Raw genomic sequence first — 9764 nt, forward strand, 5'->3', positions numbered from 1 at the left:
TTTAGTGGATATGTTCAAAATATCCAACGTTGTTACTATATTGTTGTGGCCGTCAAAAAGATGATTATATGTTTTTAGCACACATCCCGACTGGCTTTTTTTAAAAGGTTAATCTGCTCTGCCCTGATGTGTTGGACAATCTAAGAAATCAGCGTCCTGGTGAAGATGTGCCACTGCTTGTGTTCAAACTGCCTTCCCTATGTAGAACACTGGAGGTGTGTGAAATTCCTTGCTGCTTAAAGAAATACCCAGTGAAGCATTCCAAAAATGGTCTTTGAATGAAGTGCTATGTGTTCAAAAGATGGTAAAAGAAATTGCCCCTTGCAGTTGTACAGTGCACTCTTGTCAACTGTTTAACATGTCAGCCTGTAGTAGAATGTAATTTCATCATACCTGGGTGACAGGATATGTTCATGTAGGGAACATGGATCATTTCAGAAATGAACCTCTGTTACATGCAAAGTGGTGGTTACCATTCATTTTACAAGAACTGATTGTATTTTGTTGACTTCATGAAGTTCATGTCAATGTAAATAAACTTTTTCTACATATTGTATTTTTTTGTTTATGTGGTCAAGTACAAAACAACATTTACTTCATCCCTTTTAATATATAATGTAACAATTTCAGTAAACAAAGTGTTTTAATCTTGCATCAAGTACACAGTATGCATGGCAGTGTCTTAGAAGTAGGACATCCAGACATCAGGAAGGGAAGGTATTGATTTGGAACAACAATGCAAGTATGTACTGATTTAAAAAAGTATATGGATCATTAGCAGGTTTGGATAACACCCAGAAGCTCTGGGAGCAGCAACTATCAGGTGGATTTGATTCCTCAAGGTCACACTTGACAGGGAAACCCCATTGGCACAAGTGGAAGAAAAAGCAAAAAAAAAGTCATTCATTATACCCAAATCTAGCTAAAGCAATATATTATTTCAAACGGCTGAATTTCTACACAAGTAGCACTTGGCAATCATATATATATTTTTTTTTTATAATTTGAACAGATTTCAGTCCTGCCTGTTTACAGACTATATGGCCTTTTGGCACCCAAAGCTTAACACAAAGTGACCTCAACAGGACGACCCTCTTGGGGAAAGAACCTGAGCCACTGAAGCACTTTGCTGAGGCGCAACAACAAAAAGAAAGCAAGCAAAGGTCGGTTTCTGTTTGGATTATGACGTATTGACAGTGAGCAGAAGGCAACAACTCTGGGACCAACACTTCGATACCCCTGTAACAGTCCTTAAAGTCCCATACTAACACGGTTCATACCGATGAACAATGGAATTACACCTCAACGTGATAAAAAGTCAAATTAAAAAAAGAAAACTCATCCCGGCACACAAAAAGGAGTCAAAACTGATGATCTGTTCACTAAAATGTAAAACCATAGGGTTGAAGAAAAGACTTCCATTGATGACAGGCTCCCCATCCAAACCATGTGATAAATGGATTCTTTTCCTGCCCATAGACACTTCTCTAGCGCCCCCTGTTGGAAGAACAGTTCAGCATATTTCTGGTCTTCAGGCATTGCACATGCTCAGTCAGGGAGGACGACTGTCCGCAGCTGGTCTGCCTCATTCAGGCTGATGGTTGCTATGGCGCCGTCGTTGAACTCGAATGATGTCCCTCCGTCCACCACCATGCAGGCGTCCCAGCAGCGCGAGCGGACACACACCCTGAGCGAAACAGAGCAGCGAGGTTTAATATCAGCAGTGTGAGAGTACACACACCCTGAGCGAAACAGAGTAGTTAGGTTTAATGTCAGCAGTGTGAGAGCACACACACCCTGAGCGAAACAGAGTAGTTAGGTTTAATATCAGCATGAGCGAAACAGAGTAGTTAGGTTTAATGTCAGCAGTGTGAGAGCACACACACCCTGAGCGAAACAGAGTAGTTAGGTTTAATATCAGCATGAGCGAAACAGAGTAGTTAGGTTTAATGTCAGCAGTGTGAGAGCACACACACCCTGAGCGAAACAGAGTAGTTAGGTTTAATATCAGCATGAGCGAAACAGAGTAGTTAGGTTTAATGTCAGCAGTGTGAGAGCACACACACCCTGAGCGAAACAGAGTAGTTAGGTTTAATATCAGCATGAGCGAAACAGAGTAGTTAGGTTTAATGTCAGCAGTGTGAGAGCACACACACCCTGAGCGAAACAGAGCAGTGAGGTTTAATGTCAGCAGTGTGAGAGCACACACACCCTGAGCGTAACAGAGCAGCATGTCTACTGTTAAAAATGATGTCAGAACGCACACAAGTAGTTAATGATAGTTAATGGCCCTAACTAATACAGAGAAGCATAACATACATTTTATAACAACTGCAAAATGCTTCTTCTTCTAAGATCTACTTGAGGGTGGCAAAAAGAACCCATTCTTTTTAGAAGATCAATATATAAACATGCCTGAAGTTTGCTGAAGGTTTTATGGTCATACGAGAACAAAATAGAGCTTTTTAACAAACTCTCAAAGCACTATGTGTTGCATGAATCTAACACTGCTAAACTAATCCAAGTCCAAGAATAATTCAAGTCGTGAAATATGGAAGTGGCAACATCATGTTGTGGGGATATTAATCCTATGCAGGAACAAGGAAACATTTAAGTATTGAAGGTAGAATGAATGGAAATAAATCCTTCACAGTATTACAAGAAAATTGGGAAAAAACACTGCAGACCAATGTGCAAAACTGGCATTGTCTCACTTCAATAGACCCTTGAAGTGAGACAAAGAAGACAAAGGCTGTTATAGCAGCACAGGGATGTTCTACCAAGTATTGATGTACTGGGGTTAAATACTTATGCAAGCAGAATATAAGTTAGTTCATATTAATTTCAGTTTGTAATTTCTTTTTTTCTCAATTTTAGTAGACAAATAAATGATTTAACATTTAGAAATATACAACAGCATTAGTGTTCGCAATGGAAAATACTGATTGAGAATATTTGTGCAAGCATCCTTTGGTATTGTGAAAATGGTGATGACTTTCATAGGGGTTGAATACTTGAAACTCATTTTAATGCGACAACTGACAACCAATGTGGAAAAGATTAAATTCCGCAAACCTAATATGTTCCTTTCCACTTCCATTTCATTTAGCTAAGTCTGCCTTCACAGCCTCCTATTTCACTTCATCCAGTAGTGAAAGTGAAAGTGTAAGTCCTCTCTATGGCAGAGGTGGTGTAGACACACACACTCTGAAATCCACCTCTGCATTTAACCCATCCAGTGAAGTGACACACACACACAGTGAAGTGATGTTTCACACTAACCCGGAGCAGTGGGCTGCCATTGGTGGCGCCCGGGGAGCAGTGATCAGGGTTAGGTGCCCTGCTCACCACGGCTGCCCCACGGCTGTAGTTCATGCTTTACCCACACAATGAAATGGAAATGGCAATTCTCATGAGCTGCTCTAGCCACTTACCTACAGCCAAAGAAGAGTTTAGAAATGTACTTGTACTGTATGTATTGCGTGGCATGATGAGAGCAGGGCCTTTAAAAGAGTTCCACCATCTTCCTTCAGGCCCAGCACTCATGCTACCAGCTCACCTGGTGGCAAAGCCCCTCTGACGGCTGCTTGAGAAGACTCTGTTGACGATGGGCTCCCTGATGCTGAAGAACAACTTGCTGTCCTCCGGGTTGAAGACCAAATGCTCGTTATACTCTTCCGTCACTAACAACCCCCCCAAAACACACCCCTTGATTAGTGGAACACCCACATACATGTTCTTCCTAAGTATTGCAATCCAATGTCTTTTACTCATTTATAAAGACATACACATGCAAGTCTCCTGCTCTTTAATGACTGATGGAATACAAGAACAGTTACAAGCTGAATAAAATGTTGAGAAAAATGGTTAAACTCACCACTTCTAATAAACTCATCGTAGAGAGGAATATCCAGGCCAGTTTTGGCTCTACCTGTAAGGGGACATCACAGTCATAAAATCTAGTGCTGTTTGGTAAAGTGCCTTCAACTTATACACTCTTCGTACTAGTCATACCTATTTTGAGGACATCCTCAACAGCCTGCTCAGCCAATTTATTGATGTTGTAAGACCTGCCAACAAAGTTGAAGATGCAAAAAAAAAATGAGTTCTGTTCAGCGGACTCAACAAGCGCTTCTTACGATCAATATACACTGAATATCATCAGGTTCTCCAGGTAGTGTTCTAATACCAGGCTTTGGATCCGGTTCCCGTGCAGATACTGAGGCCAGAGCTCTTCTGTTTCTCCCACGGCCCGTTGTCGATGGAGATCTCGTAGTAGGAAGCCCTATGGAGCGAGAGGGTGAGATGGGGATTCAGGGGTAAACACTTCCCCCTGTGCCCGACGGAGATCCACAGGCGAGCGCAGGGCCCCATGGACAGGTACAATGCATGGGGAGAGGGGGGTAGTTGGTGGTGGGGTTCACCAGGGGGGGGGGGGTTAATGAAAGACACACATGCTTAGACACATGAATGCGCACAGGACTAAGTGAGATGAGATATCACTCAAAACACATGTGACATTGCAAAGGTGATATGGATTCTGGGTAACACCACAAGTGGCACCCCTCTGTACAGCCACCAGGGGGCATATACAGGAGTTTCTGTGTGGTGGGTGTTACTGTGTGGCGGGTGTTCCACTGATGGTTTTACACAGATGGAGGGAGCTACCTGCTGGACAGAGACTCCCCAATGAAGACCTCATTCAGGCCACGGACTGGAAGCAGGCGGGGCCCCGAGTTGCCATCGTTAATACCTGTCTCAGACACACATATACACCGGTCACCAGGAGCTTGGCACTGCCAGAGGACAATGCCCACGTGAGATGTTGCATACCGACACAGACAGGTGGGAATTTACACACAACTCTACAGAGGAGAAACCATACTTAAATACACAAAGGTGTATTGGGGGAGGATGTGACAATTACTGACTGTTCCACAAAACATACACTTAAAACCAACTATTGATATGTGTGTTTGTGTGTTTTCAAACATCAGATATTGGCTTGTAATGTCTGTTCGGTGCTAGACATTTACATTTAGTCATTTTGCAGATGCTTTGTCCAAAGCGACATGCAAGGGAGAGAACAGTCAAGCTACTAGCAGTAGAGACCTCTAGTGTAACAATAAATACTACTTACTAGGGATGTAACGGCAAGCTAGAGATTGAAAAGCATAAACGAGTCATCATTGTTTGTAACACTGACTGCCAGGAGGGGTGAGGTAATGGCAAGTATGCTCTTGGTGTCAGTTTGAAAATGTTATACATCACTTCATAAAACAACTCATTCGTAAAACATTTAAGAGATGGTTCCCTAAAAATATATTTTCACATATTTTAAACAATTACTCTTCAGAGGAGAAACCATGTTTTAGAAGACAAAGCTGTATTATGTCAGGATGCAATAATTACACGCTGTTCCAAAGAAGAAAGAAGGAAAAGACACACTTAAAATAACACATAACAAAGGGAACCGCATCTAATTATTGTATTTGAACATAATACACCTATGTCTTTCTTTGCATGGTTTCTCCTCTGTGTGTATGTGCTCTCGAGCATCAAGCGTGGGTGTGTCTTGTGTCTGGATTAGGAAAAGCATCAATAATCATCAATAATCAGTGATTGAATCTGTCTGATTGATCTCTCAACACTAACAAGCTGCCTTAATACGTGTGAGTAGCACTGAGTGTCAGGAACTATGACAAGACATTTTATGACAGAATAGGTCGACACGTTTTACATTACAGGGTTAGAACCAATTGATATCATTCTGGCATACTATTGTTTCCAAGCATGGTTAGAGTTAGTGTTAGTGTGTGTGTGTGTGTGTGTGTGTGTGTGTGTGTGTGTGTGTGTGTGTCCTTGGTGACGTACAGTTGTCTGTCTGGGTGGTGATGCGGTGGGCCTGGCTGTGTTGCTCCAGGCTGAGCTGCTGCTCGTGCAGGTCCACAGGCATGGGGTTGATGCCTGTCCCCTCCAGGTGCAGACGTATCCGCTGACGCCACTGCCACCTGGTGGACAAGGCAGGCATGAGCTCAGAAATTGGGGGGGGGGAGGGTTCGGAATCAACCAGCGTTTATTAATAAGCACTGCAGTTCTAGGAAGCAACAACCCCACAAGGCACTATATCAACGTGCACCACGGCAGTAGGGCAGGGATCTACAGACAGCGCATGTCACACATGAAGGCAGATGACAAGCTAAGTCGAAGGGAAACTGATCCAGTGCAACAGTCCTGTATGTTGGATAAGCCTGAGGCAGTCCACCTCCTCACAAACAGAACTGGTACCAGAGGTGGCACATACCTGAAGTCACCACTCCGCAGTTTCTGTAAGGCCTCAGAGAAGGCATGAGTGTAACGCACTGGCAAGCATAGGTGACCCTCTGACCTGTACACACACACACACACACACACACACACACACACACACACACACACACACACACACACACACACACACACAAACACACACAGGGATAGACACTAGTGACCACACAGTAGAAATACACTTCAATGGCATGGGGAAAGACCATATGCATGTTAAAAACCTTACTAGCCCAGTATCAGCGAAAAATATCTTTTCTAAGCAGCTATTCTTGTTTTGCTAATTGAGGGAAGAAAATGTCACATTCCTAACCTTTCTGGGTCGGTGTTCACACCGAGTACAGGTTTGTTCTTGTCACAAACCTTACTGGCTACCAATAGCATGGTCCCATCCCCTGAGAGGAGACACAGAAAATAGTTTTCATTCTGGAACCATTTCATGTTCCCCAACAGTTTTTTTCTTCTTCTTCAATAAACTGAAAAATGGTCTAGTGGTTTGCAGAGGGGTTTCCATATGCATGCTCCTAGTAAAAGTAAATCAATGTGATTCTCTTCAAACCTCCAGCAGAGATGATGGCATCTGCCCACTCCACGGTCTTCTTATCATACTCCCCCCTCTTGACCACCCGAACCTCGATCCCCTCTTTTCTGCAGCACCCAGGATGGAGGGACACGACAGAATATAATAGTCGAGAAATACTGTCATTACACAACTGAAGAACACTTTTTGACTAACGACTTCAAACTTTGATATAAATCTGATATTTCATGTCAAAAGCATCATACTTTATTAAATGAACAATGCCTTTTTAAAAATACCCAAGAGGATCAGTAACACAAAGCTAGGCAGTCATCTGTCCATCTTACTGCAAATTGTCCACGATGTGTCCAACATTGCTTGTGTGGATGTTGTGCCTTTCCAAAAGTCCACTGTAGCTGGATCCTTTTAATGCAAGCTACCCAACCCAAATGACAACATCATTATTATTCACTGAGACCTTCAGGTTAAGCATATCAAAATATGTCTGTTCTGCGTTCCAAGCATCTTCACTCTTGATTGTATATCTTGATTTTGTTTCAGTTGGTTTACTACCTATGTTTATATTTTGCAGTTGTGGCCTGAAAATGTAAATAATTTCAATACCACACCAGGAAACTGTTAGACAAGAAAACGCTTTCAGGTGTATTCACTGTGACTTTTTAAACATTCCCCTTTTTTGAAAACAAATAAAGCAAACTGCAGTGAAAACGCAACTTAAGTTGGAGCTGAAAATGTTAGTTAACCTTACCAGCTGTTTCAGATCCTCTTCGGAGAGTCCGGCATATCGGTATCTTTGCTGCTCAAACTCGTATCTTGTAGTCTTTGTTACCACCGCTACTTTAGCTGGCATAAAGCCACTTTCTGCAGGCGTCGTAACCTTGCGTATGCTAGTCAGGCATACATTACCACCACAGCAAGACCCTCCGCTAAACAACGTTACAAATGGACGACCAAAGCCTGTCAGCGTCCTGAAAGTCTGACAACTCATTATACTGACTGAAATCCTCCAAACGATGGCTTTTGAATAACCGAAATCGAGTCTAGCAAGTTACCAAAACGGCTACCCCAGGATCAATCCCGACCTCTTACAACCCACTAAAGGTGCGACATTGTACAAAACTCACATTATGAATGAGGTGTCCCATACCACGTGCCTTAAAACAACAAAATCATGCTGTCAGTTGTTGACGCAATCTGTCCAAAACAATGAAATAGATACACTATCGCTTCCTATCTTCTAATAATTATAATAAACGTTGGATAATATTGCAAAGAAGTGTAACGCAAATGGCATCTACTTAAGTTAACTGAATGGTATAGCTTACTTATTATTTATAAACGTTGTTCGCATGCTATGACACAGCATATCAGACGGTGCTACAAAACATATGTAAAGTCAGGTGCCTGACCCATTTGTTGATCGAATCTGTATGATTGATCTCAACACTAACTAACTGCCTAAGTAGGTAGCTAACTAGTGCTCGAGGAAAAGTTTGAGATAGACGGTAACTTAATTGACATCATTGACTAGCCGATGTTAGCTTTATTCCTCGCGAACTGTCTGTCCAAATACAACTAGCGTTACATTGATATACAACCTTGCTTATCCTCAGATGCCCTCTACAGCGTTAACATGGCTAATTATATAGCTGGACAGTTTAGGCAACCCTAATGTAAACTTCCCGTTAACACCTTCTACTGTGTTACTAAAACAACAGAAAGTGACGAAAGACACACTTGCCGTGCAACTCTTAGAACTGCCTGACAGCTAGCAAGCTAGCTAGCTTTCAAAAGTGTCCACACCACTCCTCTCCGGCTAGCAAGTCCTTGTAAGTTAGCTGACTAGGTAATAATGTCAAATGCAAAATTGATCTCTTAACTTTGGACACAATGCGCTAATGACAGTGTCCTTCCATCAGCTTATCCCTTCACTTGAAGCGATCTGTAAAAATCAGAGCGGATGCTGCACTTGAAACCACACCAGTTAAGGCGCTGCCTAACAAGTGATTCAACTTTCAGTTGCATTCAGAAATAGTGGACAGTGGAGGCGACAGTAAACAAGCATTGAGCTGTTGGCTATGTACGTCGCCATACCTCTGTGTCACGTACAGCTCGTGCGCAGACAAATGACGCACAGGGGCGTGATTGGTTAATGAAATTCTTACAGCCCTGCAAACGCCACAAAATATGAGTGTTTTCAAATATGATTTTAAGCACCAGGAAATTATATGGTTGATTAGATCTAGCGATTTAAGTGCTAAACTATTGTAAACCCTTGAGTTCAAGTATGGGTTCCTCCTTGAAAACTACATTTTGAAATCCACATGTTATATCAGTCCCTTGACCAAGCAGATCCTGTCTAACCAGAACAGACTGGGTGCAGGCTGAAAGTTCTCATAACAAATCCAACAGGAGGAACGCTCATAGTTCAGGTTATCAGTTATCCCGCGTAGACCACAGTAGGGTCCCAAGTAGCTTAACGTTTTTTTTTTAAAAAAAAATATATATATATACAGTCTTATATAGGCTACCTTTGTGTTTGAGAGTAGTTGCAGGATGTTTGTTAAAGTCGCAATGTTCAGCCTACCTACAAAATAAGTCCCTAATCGGAACACTTCTGACCTGTACACACACACACACAAAAGGTCAGGGATAGGCTCTAGTGAACACACAGTAGGCCTATAGTTCCAGAAAGACACATCATTGGCATAGGGAAAGACCATATGCATGTTTAAACCCCAACTAGCCTATAGTACCAGCGATTTTTTTTCTCTAAACTGCTATTCTTGTTTCGTATTCACAATCCTCACCTTTCAGGGTCAGTGACCACAACGAGAACAGGTCTGTTCTGTTCTTGTCACCAACCTTACTGGCTACTAAAAGCATGGTCCCATCACCT

At 42.3% G+C, this 9764-nt stretch overlaps 1 protein-coding gene across 2 annotated transcripts; it reads right to left on the reverse strand.

Annotated features, from left to right (window-relative positions):
* Positions 1 to 608: 608 nt before the first annotated feature.
* nadk2 (NAD kinase 2, mitochondrial) lies at positions 609 to 8902 on the reverse strand. 2 transcript variants are annotated; one of them, XM_080835715.1, is made up of 12 exons: positions 7614 to 8902; positions 7192 to 7280; positions 6884 to 6972; positions 6638 to 6719; positions 6305 to 6388; positions 5875 to 6011; positions 4669 to 4753; positions 4190 to 4285; positions 4015 to 4070; positions 3878 to 3931; positions 3560 to 3683; positions 609 to 1687 (listed from the first exon to the last, which is right to left on the reverse strand). In XM_080835715.1, exons 1-12 carry the CDS (start codon positions 7851 to 7853, stop codon positions 1549 to 1551), a joined length of 1275 nt encoding a protein of 424 aa, XP_080691841.1. In that variant the 5' UTR covers positions 7854 to 8902; the 3' UTR covers positions 609 to 1548. The 2 variants fall into 2 exon arrangements, with proteins under 2 accessions (XP_080691841.1, XP_080691840.1); XM_080835714.1 differs by having other exon boundaries at positions 4190 to 4333.
* Between the last annotated feature and the right edge of the window lie 862 nt (positions 8903 to 9764).

Source organism: Sprattus sprattus (assembly GCF_963457725.1).
Source record: "Sprattus sprattus genome assembly, chromosome: 3".
NCBI classification, from domain to species: Eukaryota; Metazoa; Chordata; class Actinopteri; order Clupeiformes; family Clupeidae; genus Sprattus; species Sprattus sprattus.